The 22004-nt window shown below is 50.8% G+C and overlaps 4 protein-coding genes and 2 pseudogenes across 4 annotated transcripts; 4 read left to right on the top strand and 2 right to left on the bottom strand.

Annotated features, from left to right (window-relative positions):
- Window positions 1–58: 58 nt before the first annotated feature.
- On the top strand, window positions 59–2234 carry SAPIO_CDS0006 (uncharacterized protein; the record flags this gene model as incomplete). The annotated part of the gene is made up of 10 exons (XM_016782896.1): window positions 59–219; window positions 291–364; window positions 425–706; window positions 817–916; window positions 976–1206; window positions 1263–1433; window positions 1498–1581; window positions 1659–1729; window positions 1789–1925; window positions 1989–2234. 10 exons carry the CDS (start codon window positions 59–61, stop codon window positions 2232–2234), a joined length of 1557 nt encoding a protein of 518 aa, XP_016646529.1.
- A 958-nt stretch (window positions 2235–3192) lies between these two features.
- On the top strand, window positions 3193–5045 carry SAPIO_CDS0005 (putative transporter; the record flags this gene model as incomplete). Its single annotated transcript, XM_016782895.1, has 5 exons — window positions 3193–3396; window positions 3483–3586; window positions 3661–4008; window positions 4063–4203; window positions 4283–5045. 5 exons carry the CDS (start codon window positions 3193–3195, stop codon window positions 5043–5045), a joined length of 1560 nt encoding a protein of 519 aa, XP_016646528.1.
- Window positions 5046–8998: 3953 nt separating this feature from the next.
- SAPIO_CDS0004 lies at window positions 8999–9940 on the top strand (annotated as a pseudogene; the record flags this gene model as incomplete).
- Window positions 9941–13140: 3200 nt separating this feature from the next.
- Window positions 13141–14393, bottom strand: SAPIO_CDS0003 (uncharacterized protein; the record flags this gene model as incomplete). The annotated part of the gene is made up of 4 exons (XM_016782894.1): window positions 13141–13358; window positions 13581–13689; window positions 13948–14027; window positions 14078–14393. 4 exons carry the CDS (start codon window positions 14391–14393, stop codon window positions 13141–13143), a joined length of 723 nt encoding a protein of 240 aa, XP_016646527.1.
- Window positions 14394–15483: 1090 nt separating this feature from the next.
- Window positions 15484–18407, bottom strand: SAPIO_CDS0002 (uncharacterized protein; the record flags this gene model as incomplete). Its single annotated transcript, XM_016782893.1, has 2 exons — window positions 15484–15601; window positions 16060–18407. 2 exons carry the CDS (start codon window positions 18405–18407, stop codon window positions 15484–15486), a joined length of 2466 nt encoding a protein of 821 aa, XP_016646526.1.
- Window positions 18408–19569: 1162 nt separating this feature from the next.
- SAPIO_CDS0001 lies at window positions 19570–21138 on the top strand (annotated as a pseudogene; the record flags this gene model as incomplete).
- Window positions 21139–22004: the final 866 nt, after the last annotated feature.

Genomic DNA, 22004 nt, shown 5'->3' with positions numbered 1-22004 from the left:
TAGTCAGTGTACGACATTCTCCAGCCTTCCAAATACATCATCAATATCATCGACAAATATGGCGACCGAAAAGGCCAATGAAGGCACGTTTGGTAAACACTTCGGCCTCTGGAGTGCCGTGGGCCTCGGATGGATTACTCTGAATGTATTTGGTGGCATGTCCCTCATCCTTGCTTTTGCTCTGTCTGCCGGCGGTCTTCCTGCCATTCTCTATGGCTTGTGAGTCTCCCTCGCCATCGTGGCTCTACCCGTACATAGCGGCCTATTTCTATGAGACTAAATTTAAATAGCATCGGCTCGTCTTTCGCCGTATTTTGCATCATCCTGACTTTTGCGCAATGCGCTTCGCGATACTCCACTGCTGGTATGTGTATACGCCGCCGACACCCGTGCCTCGCAAACTAACCGAGTGTCTTTCTTCCAGGGGGTGCATACCACTACGCGTGTTTCCTTCTGCCCGACCAATATAGGCGCTCCGTCTCGTACGTGCTGGGGTGGCTCAACTACCTGGGATGGATCTTCACACATGCGGCTTGCTGCTCCATTGTTGCTACTTGCACGATGGCTCTCGTCAACCTGTGTGACCCGAGCTTTGATACATCCATCAGATGGCGCCTGTTCCTCGTCTACGAGGCCATGGTTTTGCTCTGCTGGGGTGTTAACGTCTGGGGTCTGCGTGGAATCCCGACACTAGAGCTCCTTGGATGTAAGCAAAGCCTCTCTCTCCCCCACGATTCCCTTCCCTTCTAAACAAAAGACGACACCAACCACTGCATGCCCGAGAGGCTCTTGACTAACATATATATATAGGCTAAGCAACTATTTTCGGGTTCATTGCTTATACTATCCTCCTGCTGGTCAAGGCCCCCAAGGCCGAGCCTAGCTTTGTTTTTGTTGACACGACGAACGATACTGGGTAAGTCAACCCCCCGGCATAGGAGGCTCATGGTTTCAACAATTCTAATACGTATTTAGGTACTCGTCGATGAGTACAGCGATCTTTCTTGGGCTCTTCACCAGCTTCGCTACACTAATGGCGCTTGACGGGCCTGCCCATCTCGCGGAAGAGATTCCCCAGCCCAAGAAGCTCCTCCCTCGCATCATGTTGATTGTCATTGGCTCTCAGTTTGTTGTTGGTGTCATCTGGATTATTGTATTGGGCTTCTCGATCACCGACTTGGACGCCATCTTGGCCACTCCTACTGGGTATGCTTCACGAAGGCCTCATCCCTGGTGATATTTTACTAACTGTGGAACAACAGAATCCCGACGCTCGAGCTCATCAGGCAAGCCACTGGAGGAAATGCCGCCTCCATTGCTTTCTGTGTCATCTTGATGATGAACAACGGGACGTCAGCCCTTGGAAGCGCCGTGACCATGACTCGACAGGGCTTCGCCTTTGCACGAGACGGTGGCCTTTTCTGGAACAGCAAGTAAGAGCAATCCCGTGCATGTGCATTGCAATTGAATGATGAGTTGCTGACAAAACACACGTAGGCTGGTCGAAGTCACCCCTCGCGTGCACACACCCTTCTGGTCTATCACCCTGCCATCTATCTTTGTAGCCTTAGTGGGAGTCATGTAAGTTCCTTGCTCCTCTTCCAAGAGCTGGATAGTTCGAGTCCATTAATTATTTGAACTGACAATTGTCTGCAAAGCTATCTCTTCTCGAGCGCGGCCTTCAACGCCATCATCGGTTCTCAAGTCGTCTGTATGATTATTAGCTTTGGTAAGAAAAGATGACGACTCGGTTGACAATGGTGCATGCACTGACGAAAGTTCAAACAGGATTCCCAGCGCTCATCTTGCTTTTGACCTCGGGAAGGACGTTGCCCGCCAAGAAGGAGTGGAACTTTGGAGTTTGGTCCAAGCCCATCTACATCGTGTCTGTTCTCTACTGCGCACTTGTCTTTATCGTCGCCTTTGTAAGTTCCGTCACAGTGACAAGAACACAGGTGGTATGCTCTCTGCTAACTAGTCAACATCAGATCCCACAATCGCATCCAATCACCAGCTTGAATATGAACTACACTATTCTAGTGATGGGAGTGTTCATGATCTTCATGACTGTATCGTGGTTCTTGGAAGGCCACAAGCTTTTCAAACTACCAGTCTGTGAAGACGACGCTGTGTACGAGAGTGATTTGATCGACGGCGTTGTAGTTGACGCTGAGGCTGGCCAAGAAGTGACCAGCGTGGAAGTTATAGGGGACAAAAGGTTGCTCGCAGTGTAAATGGAATACGACACAACACTATCGATTGCTTATTAGTTAGCTAGAAAGGCCGTCATGGCGTTATATAAAATAATTGGAAGTCTGCACCTAAAAAGTCCTGTGTGTTACGATCCTAACACTAGCTCGTTGACGGTATCAGGTGGATACAACTGGTGTAAGGTCGAGGTGTTGTCTGTTACTGGCAAAGTAAGGCAGTCAAGCAGTATTCACAAGATATGGTTTTGAGAAGTGCGTATATAAGTGTAGGGTGTAGTTGTTACTTGTATTGACTACTACTGAAGAGTCTGGAGGAACATACTAATTACATCGGGAAACATCGTAGCTTATATAGACGTGATCCTCTCAGCTCTTCTCATGTCGGTCGATCGTGCCTCCGTCCGACTTCCTTAGGTCATCGCGCACGTGATTTATGTTCTGCCGCGCTTCACCGCTTTCTCGTGACTGGGCCACGGCCATGTTGTGACAATTAAAAATCTTAGTATTATATCTTAATTCTTCTTCTCCTCTAACAATACTATAAGTCAAGGGCAGCAAATATTGTCCCACTACAAGTTTGCTAAGATAGAAGATTCTCATCTTACACAATTACTGATTAAATTCTAAAGGCACATAGCACTCAGGAATATCCTTATCGGTCGAATGGAGAAGGGCACAGATACAATTCCCTTACGCTATTGGCTGGAAGGTCCTTTACCTACTCGCCTACATCTTACCAACTTGCCTCGGGAGGCAAACAGACCCAAAAGGAGGATAGCAGGAGAAGTGGGGCTGGCCACTGGATAGCTGTAGGCGGGTCTGTGTCTCGTGAACCTTCACATACTGCTGTTAACTCAACCGCCCGCCCTACTGGTCGGGTATATCCTCTCCGGCCTGACAATGGCTTTGCTGAGAAGATTTTCTGTCCCGTCCCCTACGCTCTCTCCCTCTCCCCCTGACTCTAGCCTCACAACCAGCGACCATGGCAGACCATGGCAAAGAAGTCATGCCCCCGTCCGCCGGGGCGGAAACTGCTCTTGGACGGGTTTCGTTAATCATCAGTAGAGTTGTCACCGTAGAGGCGGGGCAGTCAGCCGAGCAGTTCCGAACGGACGACGCTGTGAAAATAGGCAGTAGCAGAAGACGTGCAATCATTGTCCTGATTTTGCTTGCCAATCTTCTCCAGGTAGGCGTGCTGCTGGGACTGACTGTATCCCAAATGACAGCCCTCAGCTAGATCGTCCAGCTGACAGTAAACTATCGCTTGTCTAGTTTGTTTCCATGTTTTCGACAGTGATCGGAGGTTTCGACTTCAGTTCGAAGCTCGGCCAGGACATCGGACCCGGTCAGGCAAACTGGATGGCTGCTGCTTACTCGTAAGTCCGAGGAAAAACGAACCGTCCAACGAGACCGCAGTTTCAGACACAGGGAAATGCTGACAATGCCGTAGCCTCACGCAGAGCACCTTCGTCCTCATTAGTGGCCGGCTGGGATCAGTGTACGGCCACCAGCGGCTACTCCTCCTGGGAGTGGTCATCATAGCGATATTCTCGCTCGTCAATGCCTTCTGCACCACATACACCTCCTTTGTCGCCATGCGGGCCATCACCGGTATTGGGGGTGGCATCTTGATGCCGAACGCCGTTGCCACCTTGACTCTCATGATCCCGCCGGGCAAGGCGCGGAACTTCACCCTGGCTGTGTTTGCGGCATCGCCGCCGCTGGGTGCCATGACTGGCGCCCTGTTAGCCGGTGCTTTTCTTCAATACTCCGCCTGGAAGTATTTTTTCGTCCTGGTGTAAGGACCCTTGGCATGGACTCAATAATTGTTTGGCTGACTTGATTGTTGCAGAGCGTGTCTGGGTGCTGTTACTGTCGCTGGTCTCGTCTTTGTGCTGCCCCGCGAAGAGCCCCAAGACAGGGGCGGCAAGATTGATTACGTCGGAATATTCCTAGGGCTCGCGGGGCTGCTCTTGTTCAATATTTCTTGGAAGTAAGTTCGCAACCCCTTCGCAGTGTCATTCATGAGCCGCCGCAAAGACTAGATTGGCTAACGTGGCATTCTTTTCAAGCCAATCGACCTCGCTCGGGTGGCAATCGGCATCCGTCATCGCAATGCTAGTGGTGTCCTTTGTCCTCCTCGTGGCCTTTTTCTTCTGGGAGAGTAGGTGGGCAGCAGAGCCCATCATGCCCCCCAGCCTATTCAAGACATCGAATCTGAAAGCCCTTACTGTAGTTGTCCTTTCCATCTACATGTCGGTGGGAATTCTGCTCTGGTACATGGTAGCCTGGCAACAGCTCGTCCGCAAATGGGACACGCTCCACGTCGCTCTCGGCTGGATCCCGTACGGCGTCGGCGCATCGATCGCCGTCCTCCTGGCCGCCGCGCTGATCCCCATCATGGAAGCCAAGTTCCTCCTCGCCATGGGCTGCGTGGCTCTGATCATCGCCACCGTGCTGATGGCAACCATGCCCGCGCAGCAGATCTACCGGGCCCAGGTGTTTCCGGCCACATTCATCAGCAGCTTCTGCGCCGACTTCGTATACGTCGCGGCCCAGGTCATTGTGAGCAACAGCGTCAGCAAGCGCGACCAAGGCCCGGCCGGCAGTCTGATTGGCACCTTGAACCTGTACGGAAACAGCCTGGGTCTCGGCTTCGCCGGCACCATCGAAGTGCAGGTCGTGAAGCACACGCTGAACGAAGTGACCGGGTTCCGTGCCGCCCTGTGGTTTGGTTTTGGCTTGGCAGTGCTGTCCCTTGTGCTGAGCCTGACCTTTGTAAAGATCCCGAGGGATAGACGTGAGGGTTGGGACGAGGACGTAGAGACCATCTGACAGCCTCCGTCGGTTGGACAAGTGGCTGGCAATATCGATACTCATAACCTAGGAACCGACCCTGATGACAACGACGTACCCGACTCGAAATAACGCCGTTATCAGCATCTTTCGGTCATTCCCATCCTGTTCCCCCATTATTCCCTGCTTTGTGTCTTGTCTGGAACGGGAAAAGATGAGATATTATGAATTCATAAGATTACACGAATGCTGGATAGATTACATACTACGGAGTCAGATTGGTATCATATGGAAATATAAAATGCAATGACTTAATAGTAATTAGGATTCTACATACTTCGTATAAATATCTTCCCTCAAATTATTATAATCAGTGGTAGATAAATTTATATAAATTTCCTCTAAAATAGTAGCTATTAGTCTATATTATTAGCAGAATTATCAAATTATGGTGGCAAATATCTCCAAAACAGGTTAGGTGTATTATTAGTCTCTACAGAATACTAACCATCGTCGATGGATGAAAAGTTACCGACGGCCAAGAGGTGAGCGTACTTGTCCTCGACACTGCGCAGAAGTGTCATCTTCGTCGAGGCCGGTTTTTTTTTACGGAGGTTCGCCGGTGTGTATCGAGTAAAACTCTATCCCCCCGTCTTGTTTCCTCTGTCAAATAGCCGGTGGGTTTTACAGCTTGAGTGAGCAGGTACCTTCTCAAGCTACCTGCTCAAATCGAGAAGGTTTAACGCCCGCTCGTGTCTCCGTCCAAAGCTTCTTCCTGCCATTGTCGGCGTTGGACGAGGCTCGGAAAGGGTCTCGACGTCTAATCTTCCTGTCCAAGCCAGATGCGATTGGTGATTGCAATCACGTATACACCCCTGGGAAAGTAACAATTGTTTGGGGCCCGTACTGATTGTGGACTCAACTTCCCTCGTAAAGAAAAGATAGCTTGAGGCGGTGTTTCCTCAACGAGGGAACCTGTTGCTGTCCTTCCATTGTCGTGCGCGAGAATGGGCTAAACTCTTATAGACAATGACGGGAGAATCGGGACAGGAACTAGGGAGACCCTGCCTTGTTACGGAGGCCTTCCCTCTCAGTATTTGGCCATTCCTTCCTCCTCAAGTGAGAAAGCAGCAAAGTGCAATGTCACATCACGCTCCTTCTAACTATAATTAATACCATGACGCATGTTGTCGTCCCTGAGTATCGATGTACCTCACCCTCCACATGAATCCAATGGGTCTTTCTCGGTCCGGCCTGTACGATGGAAGAAGGAACAGCCTACGAATGTCGGTGCGAAGGAGACTTAGAACTGGCGCGTGCAGGCGGGACACATGAGACTTTGTAGATTTGATGTCATCAAGATTCGCCTCGTACGAATCTGATCTTTCAACAGGAGAAAGAGTGATGACCGAGGAGCCGTGACAGGTATCCTTGCCTCAAAGTGGTAACGGAGGCGTATTCCGAAAGGAGCTGTTACAAGTCGGGTAAAAGGACCACCGGCGAATCCACCCTCTGTGTTCTATTGTGTATGATGGCTCCCTTCCGTCCTGTGCGAGGCTTCCTCCTACGGTTCTGTCGTGATGCGGGAAACACGAGTGTTCAGGATGGGACTGAAATGTTCGAGGAAGGCAGATACAGTCGAGCCTTCCCAACTTCTTAGCCCAATCTTCGAACGCGGAATTAAGCCTTATATACCAAATTTGGAGTACAGATTTCCAATAGCAAAGAACCCTCGGAGCTTAGTCGTTATCCCCATGGACTTCTAAGAATTCTAGCTGGTAGCACTGGGTTCGAAAACCCTTTTCGGGTTTTCCTTTTTTTTTTTTTTTTTTTTTTTTTTTTTTTTTCGTGTCTTTCTTTCTGTTTAGTTCCTTTTAACGATCCTCTACCCCTTGCTTTTCTCCAGAAGACATTAATATGCGCTAAGGCAAAATCGGTAGAATTAGGCAATTAGATATAGACTCAAGATAAGAGATGCGGGAGCTGTGGACTCCTTGACCTCATGGCACATTTGATGAGAGACAACCGCTTGCCCAAGTCCAGCAAGTAACACAAATGATAGCCCATGGTCGCTCTGTTATGATTGATGCCGCTTTTGCGAAAAAGGGACGCAGCTTCTCGACCGTCTCACCGTTGCTCAGGTGGAATTGTTGGCCGCTTCCGACGGGGTTGATTCACTCACGTTGTTGAGTTTCATCAGGACTCGCCTGTTATTAAATTTGCACAGCCCGTTCTTCTCACAGATCTGAGTATATATATACCTTCATGGCCCGCGGGAAAAGCTCCGCGTCCTGTATACGATTTTGTCGATCTGGCTCTCCGTTCTGGCTCTCTGGGTCCGCGGTATCTTCCGCTTTCTAAAATCTCGCCGAAAGCTTGAAGTTGGAAAGGCGCCTTCTGATTGGCTGCTTAAAGAACCATACTTTTTCCCACACAGGAACCCAAGATCGTAAGACGAGACAACGCAAAACTTATCCCAAACGAACATGCAAGGACAATGCCGCCTCAACCGCAACCAGACAAAGCACGAAAACCCCTGCTGGAATTGCCGTAGGAAGATAGCGGCAGGAGTGGACTCCTTCTTGGAGTGGTCGCGACAGAGATCGGATCCCTGATGCGAAACAATTCCAAGGAGCCTTGAGCATATCGGATATGAAAAGTCACGGACGTGTGAGAGCAGGTCGACAACCAACTCTATATTTCCTGTCAACGAGAAATAATCATTACTCCTCAGGATTAGGCTCATCTGAGCATGGACTCCGGTGCCCACCGCCGGCGACTAGGTGGGGCGGGTTCGGGAGGAGATGGAAATCCCAGGGCAGCCAAGGCCGTCGCGAGACTCAGCTGCGAAATGTGCAGACAGCGCAAGACAAAATGCGACAAGTTGAATCCCTGCACCAGTTGCATGAGACTCGGTGTACCCTGCATGCCTGTCGAACGCCCCCGCCTTCCGCGGGGACGGCATCGCGGAGGGGTACAGTCGATTTCGTCGGGGGATCACCGCCGTGACGACAATGGCATCGATGTTCTTGCAGAGGAGTCCGCTTCCAATCAATCTCAGCCGCCTGCACTTTTACAGCAATCCGTAGGCCAACCGACGCCACCATCATTACGTTCGCAGAGCCCGCAGAGCTTCTCCGATCGCCTCATCTTCAACACTATCCCAGATCCCTCGAGTCAGGAATCCGACCCGCTGGAACACAAAGGTTGGGTTAAGAAGCATCTAGTGGAAGTCTTCCTCGTGAGAGTAGATCCAATATTTAAGATTTTGCATCGACCATCCATCACGTTACATCTAATCCAAGGAACATCATATCTTGACTACGAACCCGATCATCCGGCTGTTGAAGCCCTTAGCAGCGCTATTTATTACGTTTCGGTCAGTAGCCTGAGTGAAGAGGAGTGCGCATCCGTCTTTAATTGTGAAAAGAAGTCGATATTGCCTGTCTTCCGCTCAGTGGCTGAGAAGTCGCTGGCTCGGGTTGGCCTCGTTACTACAGAGGACGTAACTGTGTTGCAGGCTTTCTTACTCTACTTGGTATGTGGCCATTGGAATCCGTGGGGGATGGGGAATGGGGAGACACTTCACATGTTGGAACCCACGCTTATAATATTCTCTCTAGCTTGCTACTCGCGCTTATGACCGCACGCGGCAAGTCTGGACTTTAATGAGCCTTGCATTTCGAATCGGACAGGCATTGGCTCTCCATCTAGACCCGCCTCCCGTCCCAACGAAGCCGTTTGATTTAGAAATGCGCAGGCGCCTACGATATGCTATGGCTCTCTTGGACCTGCAGACGTCATTTGACCGACTAACGACGCCCATCGTACCCCTCAGCTGGACGCAGACTCCATTTCCTGCGAATGTAAACGACGCAAGTTTCAATATCAACCTCGACAGCCCACTTTCGGACACGACGGAGTTGGCATTCACAGACATGACTTTTCCCGTGCTGGTCTGTAGGGCACAGACGGTATGTCGACAGGTTGACATGACCTTGGCTCTGGATCCCAGCGACTCTGCCTTCGACACGATCCAGGCGCGCCGTGGCTACGTCGAAGACTTTCGAAGATGGGTCCTCGCACTCCTCCGCCACTGCGATCCCGAAAATAACCCTCTTCATTGGTACGCGGTCCAAGTCGCCGAGTGGATCATAGCCCAGCTCCACGTCGCTGTCGAGAGGCCACTTCGCAAGCACCCAAACTACAATCCCCCGAGATCCGGTTTTAGCTTACTGCAGGTCTGCACTGATATCCTCCAGAGATCTCAGAATCTGATACGGGACCCGCGCGGTAAATCGTGGAGTTGGTTCGAGTCGATTTTCACCCCCTGGCACGCTCTTTCCGTTGCCATTGCCGAACTGTGTGTGTGCGAGGATCTCGCCACTGTCGAAAGATATTGGGATCTAGTGGAGAAAGCCTACGCTCGTTCGGCGGAGTTGATGGCGAAATCCCAGAGCGAGATGCCCTGGAAGCCGATGGAGAAATTGATGAAGAAGGCCCGCGCGAGACGGAGCAGCCTTCTACAAAGGAACAGCGCTCAGATGGACTCTTCCGCCACGCTACCCGGCCGACCTGGTCCGTTGTCTTCGCTCGAGTCCTCGTTCCAGAATCAACTCCAGCCCGTGCGAAACTTTTATCAAGGCGGAGAAGACGAGGATGTAGCACAGAGTTCCGTGCTTCCTGCGTTGTCCTTTCTCCGCAACCTCACGGCCGAAGAGGCCACGCCGTCGACGACCTCGACTGCGATTTCGCCTTTGCCGTATACCCAGCCTCCTATAGCACCGGTGTATTCCGGGCCCCAGGAAGCTCTGGGAAATAGTGGCGGGATTGATAGCGGGAGTCTTGATGGTAGTGCTGAATGGGCGAACTGGGAAAGCTTTCTCGACGATTTGTATATGCCGGATAATGCATGGGCCTCGAGCTGGTCGTGACCCGGAAATGGATGGGGGTTGCCCGGTACCATTAGTGAATGAAAAACGAGGCCCTCTAATTCTCTACTCTTTGGACGCGGGATATGATTTAGGTCTATCCAATTTTGTCCATGAGCCTCTTTTGCCCAATTTCCCTGTTCCGGAGAAACTTGAGCTACCTGAAGTTACGAAGTCCCGTGTGCTTGCTTCTCGGAGGGAACATGGAAGCCTCGGAACATGCCCTCCTGGAGAGAAAAAGCCTCACCAGGATTGAAGAGCCTCAAGCTTTCAAATAGGCAATTCGCAGGGAACATCCCTGCGAGGCGAGCTTTCGTGCGGGGACTGCCGAGTGCTCTAAGGTTCCCGGAGTGCAATTTGGAAGGACCGGAATATATATTTAGGCCCTATCTTAATCGCCGGATATACGTTGATACCCGCGCCCGGGCGTGAGTCGGAGAGAGGGGATGTGATTGGTAGCAGGTCAAGATTCGTGCCGTCCCACGGGCTCGGGGTTTCGGGTCTTGATAGTAGGTTCTCCACCTGCGATTCACCGCGAAGCTCTCTCCAGATTAAACCCGGTAAATCCCTCTTCTCGATTGACCTCTCATAGCCTGTGTATGATATTATTCCGATGAATGCCTTGGATGATGTGCTTTACCACCCCTTGATCGGCCAATGAGGAGCGGTGACTGTCTTTGTAGCTCTTGCATCGCCGAGCCGCGCAGCGAGAAGAACAGGAAAGAATACGCCGATATCTATAACTCACCGATCAGACCAACCTATAAGAGCAGGTCCTGACTTTATGGTCAATCTTGTGGTAGGATAAGAAGGCTTCCTCTGATCTTTCCTCTTCTTCCCTCGTTCAATCGTCTGCAAGACGGTCCGAGGCCATCAACGCCAAAGGTTCCCATCAACTGGCCGAAGATGCTACACAGAGTATATTCCAATTCTGTGGCTCTGGCCCTTGCAGCTACATTGGCCCAGGCCCAATATCCTTTCGGTCTTCCTTACTTCATTTCCTGTACGTCCACAACCTGATCTTGGCTTGCCAACTGTCGCTGACTAGAATTTCTAGGTGACGGCCCGTGGTGGAATGGGCAACCATGTCCCGATAACTCCCACTGTTGGAGCATTAGCTTGTGAGGATAAACCTCTCTTGGCTCTCCCATGTCATAGCATAACTAATGCATCCTCCCCCGCAGTGCCTCCTGGGCTGGTCCTGACTGGGCTCTGTGCCGGCCGGATAGTATGGCAAATCCCGACGAGGTATTACCTCAAGAGCCCGCGCCGCCGCCGCCTCTGCCCACGGTCGGACTAGTACCTGACGAACCGATCCTACCATAACATATTCGAGCATTAGCAGAAGCACGGCGCCCCCGTGCGGAGAATGATACTATGGGTATGGTGTGCTGCTTCATGAGAAAAATGGCTTTGGGATGGTAATTGTATTTGACGGATTCATGGGTCCTTAGCACCTCTCCAGAGAGTTACGCACCAGAGAACAATCTCTCCGTTTTCGCCTACATGTGGCCAATAACGTTCTGTATTGCAGTGGAAAACTCGTCCTGACACTCGCTTCAGAGGAATTGGAGTAACTGAGCCCGTGAGTTGTGAAAGAGACCTTTACTTCGTTGAGGGTGTTTAGATGCTCGACGTAATCTGAGAAATGGTCCCATGACGTTTTACCCTCTATCTTGGGACTAATGCAATTCGAAACCACCTCTATCTCGTAAGGTGTGTCGTGTCGACCAGGCTCAGTCACGGCAGCCTGGCCTTCTCAACATTGGGTCACCCTGACCTTTCACAGCATGGTCGACAAAGAATCCTGGGACGGCACTTCTATTCATCATTGTATCAGAGAAGTCAGGGCAGCATTGATGTTCGGATCTCCATCAAAGAGTTGGAAGTGTCCGCAGCTCGCCGTTGTCGTCAAGGCTTCCTCGCTACCTAGTTGGGCCGTGTCAATGAGTTGGGGTCGACTATCCACTGCCCCTACCCACACCCACTGAGTTATCGATTGAGTGAGCGATCTTACATATGACTACATTGACTCCTTCTTATATCTGAAACTGTGACAAGCCATATCACCCTACTGCCGCAAATGCTGGAGTTTTGATCTCCTTGATCTCCGGCGCCGACGCGCCCAAGCACCAATTGTGTAAGAGAAGTAAGCAAGGAGGGCAGCAATCCAAACCCAGCCATTGATGTTGAATCCAATAAGCCAACCGATAAACAAGATTACGTGGACTCGAATGTCGCAGGCAGCCGGTTTCCACCTGGCTGGCAGGGCAGCTCCCATACCTCGTCTACCTGTGGCCTGTCGTTGACGAAGCGCTTGGAAGATAGGAAACCATAACGTCGATAGGTTCCACCCTATGACAACAACAGGAGATATGCCATAGAAAAAGTACTCAAAAGGCCCCCAGGATAAATTGTCGACATTCAGGATGCCTACAGAGACTGCCTGGGGGGCGGGGGGCGGGGATGGAGACCTGCAGGTTCACAACTAAGGGGATGAGCAAGACAAGGTTAGTAATGAGCTGGCGGAGGAAGACGTGCGATAAGAGCCAGAGGAAGGCTCTCAGGACCCCGAGGGCAATAAGCGGCACGAGAACAGCCACCACAGTCAGCGGCCCAGCAATGATACCGAACCACTTAGTCGACCAGGCGGATCGATTGATCTCAGTAGTGTTCATGCCGAAAAATCCCTAGATTCAAACTATTAGTGTAGCCCGCCAAACATCGCTCTATTATTAAAACCCACCGAAACAGCTGAGATGGGGACGAAGAAGGCGGCCAAAAAGGTTAGATAGGATATACTACGGGACTGAGATACGCCGTGCAGGTCGATGGTCTGCGTCATGTCAGTCAGGTCGCTAATACTAGGGCGTTCAAACCGGGTCATGCCTACTAGAGTTCGGATTTTGTTCGCCTCTTCGCAGACTGTGGTCGTGTCTGCCTTGAGTGATTCGCACATCTTGGTGATAGACCTCATCCAGTCTGGCTTATAGTCCAGCTCTTCCGGGACGGCTTGGAGGATGGCAGAGAGGGCGCTAGCTAGTCCCTTGTTTTGCTCTAAATGGTTCATCAACATGACGCATGCAAGCACACCCCCGCTCTTCGGGCTAGACACATTGCGGTATCGCTACCCCCGTCAGCACAGCTTCTATAGAGTGGAGAGAGGACCTTAACTAACAAGAATGTCTATTGTATCAGCATACTTAAAGCAAATGCATCCGCGCGTCATTGAGGGACAGGAGATAGGCGTAGTAGCAGCCCTCGACCCAGTGGTGACCCAGCTTCCCAATGGTCGCCGCGTACCTGTCGGCGAGGAGAGTGTGGAGCTGGTCGGCATACGTGCTCGCGGCGACCTCGTCAGAGAAGGCCACGACACTAGACCAAACCTTACTGTTGGTCCTCCAAGAGCCCCAAACAGAGACTGTAAACATGGAATTCGGCCGTTGACCATGTATCTTGTGTCGCTCCATCCACATGTAGTCAGTTGAAAATGTGGGATGAGGCCCGGGGAAACGAAGGACTTGGGTTGAGCAAGGCGGCGCACTATCCCGAACCTTCTCAGTCGAACACCACTTGCCTTGGCACGGGGAAATATAAAGTCACTAATTTGTAAAAAAGTAAAAGGCGACTCGAGAACACATACTTGTCGGCGGTGCAGATATCAGCCTGGTCTCCGTTAGCTGCTCGCCCGGCGCGGGAAGAATGGCAGCCATGAATGCACAAAGATCCGCGACACGAAAACCCAGGAAGTGCTTCATAAGCAGGAGGCATGAGGTGACTATGGTGTCAGAGTAGGTCTTGATCCGTGTCCTCCTGGAATGTAGCCTCGTCGACAGAAGGAGGTGGTCGGGATCCGATGGTGACCGTCGCGAGCACACGAAATAATAGTTCTTAGTCATGTCGGAGCTTTCCACCTCAGTTAGTAGTACTATAGAAAATCTATACGGAGCAACAACCCATACTGCAGAGTGTTAGCTCGCTTCTTTTTGACCGAAGACAGGTCCACATACCCTCATATGCTGCAGTTCGGTAGAGAAAGGAACAAGGTCATCAGTCGTTCTGAGCTCGAACCTGCGCTTATTGTGGGTGCCTGAGATGCTATTAGAAGTTCTCGAAGCCCACGTTCAGCCTTCATCTTACCGTATTCATTCAACGCAATGATATCGGCCGAAAACCACGGCAGGTCCCCGTCGCTAGTCCTGTGGATGCCTGCCAGGTTCCTCCACGACCACTCACGAAGACTCGCGGGAGACTTTCGCCACTTGAGCGTCTGGAAAGCCTCGACTGCCTTTGACACCAGCCACCTCTGCTGCGCCGTGCAGGAAAGAATGTCAAACTTGTCGCTCGGCTGTGCCATCTCGGCCTTGCACTGCTCGAGCGCCTCCTCGACTAGCGTCGCCACGGATAGAGTGCCCGTGGCAGCAGTGTCGGTCAATGGGACAGCGCTGAGAACCATTGTGACTTTGTGAGACAGAAATAAAGCTGCTTTAGGAGTTTGTGATTCAAGGAGAGGGAAGAAATTCAAGACTTGCAGCTGGAGCAGCTGAGAGATCGAGACCTACGTCTTTAGATCACGTTTAGGGGAGTAAGCTGTAGCCTGGTGATAATTCAATTGTTTCGGATTACTCCCTGGCCCCTGGCAGCGTCGCGAGGAATCCTGGCGGCTAGCTGTCCTATCACAGGGTTAGTTCCTCGCCCTCCTTCTCCGCAATGAGACAATTTGCCATAAGCACAGTTCGGCAGCTAAAACGAGTGGTCTGACTATTAGGTTAATCATATTAAGACGGTGGTAGAGGTATCGCCGGGGACCAGGACGCCTAGAATTTAAGAGTTCTTCTAGAATTGTGAGAAGTGGCTCCGGACCTAGTGGAAGCTGGGGAAAAGCTCTTCCGGGTCAAGCGAAGGGCAGAAGAAGGGGGTTTCTTTTTTCCTCCAGTCTTAAGTTCTCCTCTATTTTTTTTTTTTTTTTTTTTCTTCTATTCAAGTCAGTTCAGGCAGGATTCGTTCTTCAGGTTTTCTTTTCCTTTCGAATCCGGCCAAATGTTATTCAATAAAGGTCGGTGCACCAAGATCGCCATCTCTGTACCCCTTCGCTGTCCGCATTGCATACCTTCGACATAGATGTCGGGTGGGCGCTAGAGTTAACGAAAAAACAGGTCTGTATTACATTTGCTATACGAGCATATAAAAAAGTGCCTAGGTACGAGAATTCACTGAATAGAGCGCTGTGGGAATATTGGAGCAAGGTAGGTAGACGAGAACACCCTGTGCAGAGTGCGCAAGCAATGCGCAGAAACAGCGCCGAATCGGCAAGATGAAGGCCGATATCGAGAGATGGCAGCGGGAAGGAAATCGCCCAGCAACCCTCGAGAGAACCGAAAAAGATAAAAAGGAGCTCCATCGGTCGATCTCTAGCCTTTGGAATCAACACCGAGAGGTACAGCTTGGGCGGTGCTGGAAAGACGCGAAAAAGCTGTCACCTAGAAGCCAGGAGCAGCTCAATACGAAAGCGTCAACGGCTCCAAACATGCATACAGGGCCTTTGTCTACGAGTTGCTCTGCCTTCGCAGACCACTCTGAGAAGAGAAGCGGCGTGAACCGAGGGTAGCCGGGATAGTGCTGCTCAACTCTTTGTGGCCGACTGGCTTGGGTCTGTCTGCGGCCCTGGAGGTCACATCGTACCATGTCCCACGGCCGGAAACAAAGAACTATCGGGGGAACACGCCATTAAAGGTTGAAGGAGCGTAATATAACGAACATCTGCTGTGACTGATCCAACGACACCTAGCACTCTTCAGACTATTCAATCTGGTGACCATCCGAAAACCGAACAGAAAATATGGCAGTCAATTCAGCAGCTCATCCCCAAGCTTTTCTATTACAACTCCTCTCCCGAATATTATTGAAACAAAAGAACTTTTTGCTTGCGACCGCTCTCAAGTATCTCCCCGTCCATCATTCCGTGCACGTAACATTCACCCACCAGCTCGTATCTCTCACCTCCTTGCCTCTCAAGCCCGCGCACGACAAACGGCGTGCTAGCGCCTAGGATAACGATTATCTCATCGCCGACCCTCGCCCATCTAGGTACACATCCTAAATATCCTTCCCTGGTGACACACAATCGGCGCCCTACGGCGCACGTGGCCATGGCGTTATTCCACTGCCCTGTACGGCGCATCCGGTCCCAGAACGCATCATCCTGAGGGAAAGAAAGCGTGTGGCCGGCATCACGCCCGTAAGGAAGCAGCTCCTTCTGCATAGCAACCCAGTCATCGTAGAGCTCGCCGAGATAGCCCGCGGCCGGCCGAGAGTCCTTGTGCACATCACCAAGTAATGCCCGCCAAAAAGCCTCTTTGACAGACTGGCCTTGTTTAAACGGGTATGGGTCTCGCAGGACGGATGCAGCCATGGCAAATGTGTCAGTGTGCCATTTGTGATGAGCGACAAGCTCTCCTGGATGGAAAATTTGGCCGTAGCGATCCGCTACGAGTTTGTCGTCTTCTATTGCCACGTACGGCTCACTGAGGAAGGCGATTTCATCGGCATGGATACAGCCGAGGCTTAAGGTGCCAGAATAGGGGTCGATATCGTGGATTTCTGGTCTTGTCTTTCCGGACGCTTTGTACCGGAATGGTTGATATTGATATAGGAAAGAAGACAGAGGCGCGCCTGGCGGCGATTGCGTCCAATCGGGCACCCAGGATGGCAGTCCATCCATTCGGCCGGGGTAACCTGTGCCTGCCTTGGCCAGGACTGAGAGGCGATGTTCTATCTTAGTCTCGGACAGGATGTGTTGAACAGCTGTCGTGAAGACGTGTGTTGGGGTAACGGAAGGATCGTAATTTGGAGCGAGGCTAGCCGGAGGGTCATCGCCCATTAAGCCGAGCAAGGCGTACACCTTATCTCTCGAGTCCGTCGACTTAAAGTCGATGAACATCTCCAGCAAGTAAATTAGTGGTGTTGGTGATGTCTGGTCTTGCACTTTCCCGGCGGCCTCATCGTCTCCCACGGCTCTGAGAAATTTGGTTAACAATTTATTGGACTGCCGAGAAGTTCGGTACGCCTCCACCAAAGCCATCATGGTCCGCATGTATCTCAATGATGCCAAGTTACCGAGCTGATGCACAGCATGACGTCCTCTCTGGATTGTTTGAAGGAGTCCGGCCATCTCAGGTGCCCGAAGTCCCTCTTCCAGCGTTGTAACCAGGAAGTCCCAGTCATAGGTCCAGCCAGCGTATCGAACGCGTATATCGGAAGCTACGGCAACTTCCTGCACGATCCAGACCCTCGAGAACCACCCCGAATTGAGAAAGGATATCATCGCCAGCCACCTTGGCGAAAGTCCTTCTCTTTCGTATCTGGTAAACACGTTTTCGGCCCTAAAGTACGGCTGCGCAACCATGGTCCCGAACTCGTGGAGCAGCCAATGCAAGTGGGGAGCCAGGGGCTGATCTGCGAGGTGCACTATAACGCGGTGGGCCTTGGAGTAAATATCTTTCATGAAGGCCACCTGCTTACCTTTCTCGGCGTCGTCTTTCTGGTCGATGCAGAGAGCGTCGATCCACACTAAACGCTGGCGCCATAGCGAGCTATAACTATCGAGAGCACCGTGGGTGGCGAATGATACGTCGAAACTGGCACCGTTGACTGAGATGCGACGACTTTCCTTGCTATCACCCCAGTGATAGGAGATTGCGTGATACTCCGGGGCGTTGTCAACTTTGACATGGATTAGGGATCCTCTTACTCCGGCAAAGGGAATCCACCTATATAGCTGGAAGAGCCTGATCTCTCGATCGCCGTTAATTGGCGAATATTTCAACTTCTCATCCACGTCGATCCCTAAGGCTCTCATGTACCATTTCCAAATTCCGCCCGGCCAGTACGCTTCCGGTAGACATTGAAGTCTATATCGGCACCAAATTTCCAGTTGACTGAGGCTCTCGAGTATCCAAGTAGCGAGTGTCGGGATAGACGCTGGTATCGAATGGAAGACCAATTGAACGTAGTTGGCCGGACCAAAGAAAACCACCAAGAGGCAAAACGACAGAAATAGTAAGACGTTCGCTGTTCCCAAGGTGGTGAAGATAGCGGTAGCAATCCACTTTGAGACGCGTAGACCTAGGGTTGTGAGGATGTAGAAGACTCTGGGTCTAATCTTGGCAAATAAGGACCTTGTCTCCTCGACACAATACACTCGGTCGTTTTGAATGTGTTGATAGTAGTACCAGATGCACGTGGACGTGACTGCAGCGAGCATCAGATTATTGTGATCCCAGCCGCAGATGTACCAGATGACGGCGGCCACGGTAGCGAACACATCTTCGCTCGCCAATAACTCCGACACGTGAAATAGTATTGCCGGGTAATCGTAATCCATGTGGGTAGGACGCTTGGGAGGATGGATGAGTGCGAGCGCGGCGACGAGATCTTGGTGGATACTGGAGAGGAGACGCGAAGTAGACATTAAATTGATTGTCTCGATTCTCTTACCTTTATATGTCCGCTACCTGACAGAGCATTGAGTGCCGAACTCTAGCCGCGAAATAAGGAGCAGAATCCGCGCGTCAATGAGTACATTCTTAGCGGAAGTCGACAGAAACAAATTGACGCGGCTTCAATGTTGATGCTTGTGCGGCTGGGCGACGTTGATCGGTTAAAAATGAAACCGAACCTAAATGTGGAGTCATGTCCCTGCCCCCAGGTTGGGGCGGGGTGGGGGTGGTTACGTCTTAACTCCGCAAAACCTCTTTACTATTACCCGTCGAATAGTACGAAAGAATTGGAAGCAAGAAAAGCACTTTGTTATGGTACACATTAGGCTAATCGATAATAGTTTTTCAAACAAGCATGCAGATGGATTTGATTCGTATTTTGGAACAAGCGACCTTACTGTTAGACCTGATGAACAGATACCGGGTTACCCCAGAGCTTGAGCCCGAGCCGTGGAGCTGGATAACTTCTTTGCCGGAATTCATGTCCTGGTATGAAACTGCATGTACCGGCACCCCATGGCTCGGATACACGGTTCTCCAGGCTCGGGGAAGTCAGTAGTAACTAAATATATCATTGGCCGCCTCAAAGAACGCCTCCCTTCCGGCGCATCGTCAGCACAACAAACTCAAATTCTTGATGTTGTGGCCTATATGTTTTGCGACGCGAAACTGACTGGCCAAGAACATTCCACTCTTGTCCTACAATGCCTCTTGCCTCAAATCCTCAGGAGCCAACCTCACCTTCTAAAATATCTCAATATCGAAGACAAACCTGCAGGGAAAGCACCAGTGACTTCGAAATTGAGGACATGGCTTGCCGATATCGTCTCTAGAGCGCGTAACACGCGGCTTTGGATTATTGTTGACGCTTTGGACGAACTGCCAGATGAATCCGCGAGGGAATTAGTACGGTCCCTTGATATTCTTACGCTCAATGAAACGTCGAGTCGTGTCCGAATTCTTGTCTCTGCTCGCTATAGTACACCGGCCCTTGAAGCATCCATCGAAGCTATTTGTCTCGATACAACGGCTGTTCACCAAGCAGTGCAGCTCTTCATAGATAAACAAGTCTCCCAATTTGGAGAGTGTAACTCCATCCCTTCCGCCACATTAGCAGGCATACGGTGTGCCATTATGGCACGTTCTACCATCAACCTTCTCCTCGCGTCACTTACCTGGTCTGCCTTTACGGAAGGTGTGTCCCTGTGGACCCGAGGCGTCGTCAACCAAAAGCTCAAGGAGTTGGACAAGTTGAAGTTAAATTCGTCCGTATTATACTCGAGTCTTATCTCCAAGATACCCGAAGATTTTCGTCCAGTCCTTAAGAAGATCTTCCTCCTTCTTCGCATTGTGAGACATCCTTTATCCATCCCAGAATTGCAATTTGCTGTGACAATTCGGCAGGATCACGAGCCATTCGAGGATGTCGAGGCTGACTTACCGTATAACTTTGAGGCCACTTTAGTACGATACTGCACGCCGTTCATTGCATTGGATAAGCCGGGTTCGATACAGTTCCGACACCATTCATTCAGGGAATACCTGGAGAACTCGGCATCGCCAGCCGAGGATGCCGTCATCACAGAGTTTCGATTGCCGCTTTTGAACTGCGAGCACGCCATGACGAGGCTCTGTTATAAAGTACTGAGTTTTACAGACAGGATAGGCCATGAAGGATGCATCCTAACTTATTCCGATGGCCTGGAAGCGGCGGAGGAGGCGGAGGCGGAGGCAGCAGAGCGCTCGCCAACCTTCCCCTTCTTGCTCTACGCAGTCCAACACTTTCACAGCCACATGGAGAAAGTCCAACATGCCCGCGAGACCACTGAACGGGAAGCCACTCTGTTCATTTCCCACAACATGAAACTTTTTCACCGGCTATACACTCGTCTGAAGTTAGAGCTTTCACTGCTCGGATCAAATATTCAGCCTCAGCTGATGACAGACTCTCCTCCGATTCACATTCTCCTTCAGCTCGGAGACTTCTCCCAAATTGTCAAGAGGCTAATTCAGCGAGGGCAAGACCCAAATGAGCTCGATGCACATGGGTACTCGCCAATAATCTGGGCTGTTCATCAGGCTCGAACCAAGACTCTTGTCTTGCTCTTATCCACTCCTACAGTCAGTCCCAACTTAGGGCGCCACGACGGCGACCCTCCTCTGCATATTGCAGCCGGCGATACTTCATGGCTAAAGTTGATGCTGTCATGTAGAAGACTCAATGTTAACTTAAAGGGCAAGAAGGGCCGCATCGTGCTACACGAGTTGATTGGCAAAGGACCACAATCAGTAGGCTTCATCGATTGCCTTTTTGAGCGTGGTGACTTGGACCTAAATGCGCGTGATGATGATGGCATGTGTCCATTAATCATGGCCTTGAGCAGGGGAGATGGGGCCGCTGCGGCGATTAGACTGCTGGCTTATCCTAAGGCGAAGCTCGATTTGTCTGTCACCGACAAGAATAAGACAAATGCGGTCGCTCCAGCAAGTCTGCGAGGATGGGCGGAAGTTAGAAGCGTCTTACTTTCCAGAGATCGTTCGCAGATATTTAAAGTTGGCCAGGATGGCATGAACGTGCTCACACGCGCTGCCTACTTTGGGCAGCTAAAAGAGCTGAAGACCCTACTGCGGGAAATGACAGTGGACGATGTTCAAAGGCTCCATACTTGCGAGAGGTTCAATCTCGTCAATCTCTGTGCGTAGCAGGGCTGGCAGAACTGCTCACGGACTTGCGGGTTGACTTCGGCATAGAAAGCGCGGAGCAGGATACAAAGGGCAGGACCGTTCTTCATTGGGCAGCCTACTCCAGTTGGAATTATGCCGAAGCGGCCTTCTCGGTAACAGAGTTGTCCCTCGCCAACGTTCAAGATTTCGATGGGTGTACCCCGTTACACCGGGCTGCAGAACATCGAAACCTGGCCGCCGTCAAATTCCTGCTCTTGAAAGGGGCTAGCATATTAATTAGGGATAAATACGGCAAGAATCCCGCCTCATACTGCTGCAGAACATAGCATCTTAGAGTTGATGCTAGACCAGCAATCTGTCACGACATGGCCGCGACCAGGTCACAAGGAAGCAGTGTGGCACTGCAGAATAAGGGATCACATGACAAAGGAGTTAGACAGGACCAAGTCCAACCAATTAGTCAAACAGAAGTTCAACAGGACAATCACACCCACAACCAACTGACTAGTCAATCAGGAATACAACCTGTCACGGGCTGACCGTTTTGAAGGCCCAAGGCGGTCAGGCATAGCAGAAACAGATAAACCCTAGACAATACAGACCAATGAAAAGACGACCAACAGGACCGAAGGGCAGTCCCAACAGTCCACCAAGGACCAATAAGACTAACAATTAGTCCACCACAGTCCTACACATAGGACTAAGCTAGAATAGGATTAGTCCTAGAGGAGAGCTTAAAAAGGAAATATTTATATAAATTATAATCTCTACTATATATCTAATTTATCTTTTAAAACTTTTTAGTAGTTAATTTAAGTATAACTATACTCCTATACTTAAATATATACTTCTTACTTATATCTTATAAATACTACTTAATTACT

Source organism: Scedosporium apiospermum (assembly GCF_000732125.1).
Source record: "Scedosporium apiospermum strain IHEM 14462 chromosome Unknown SEQ_SAPIO_0011, whole genome shotgun sequence".
In the NCBI taxonomy this organism is placed as follows: domain Eukaryota; kingdom Fungi; phylum Ascomycota; class Sordariomycetes; order Microascales; family Microascaceae; genus Scedosporium; species Scedosporium apiospermum.
The sequence above is the reverse complement of the archived record's forward strand: the minus strand, read 5'-3'. Positions and strand labels throughout refer to the sequence as shown.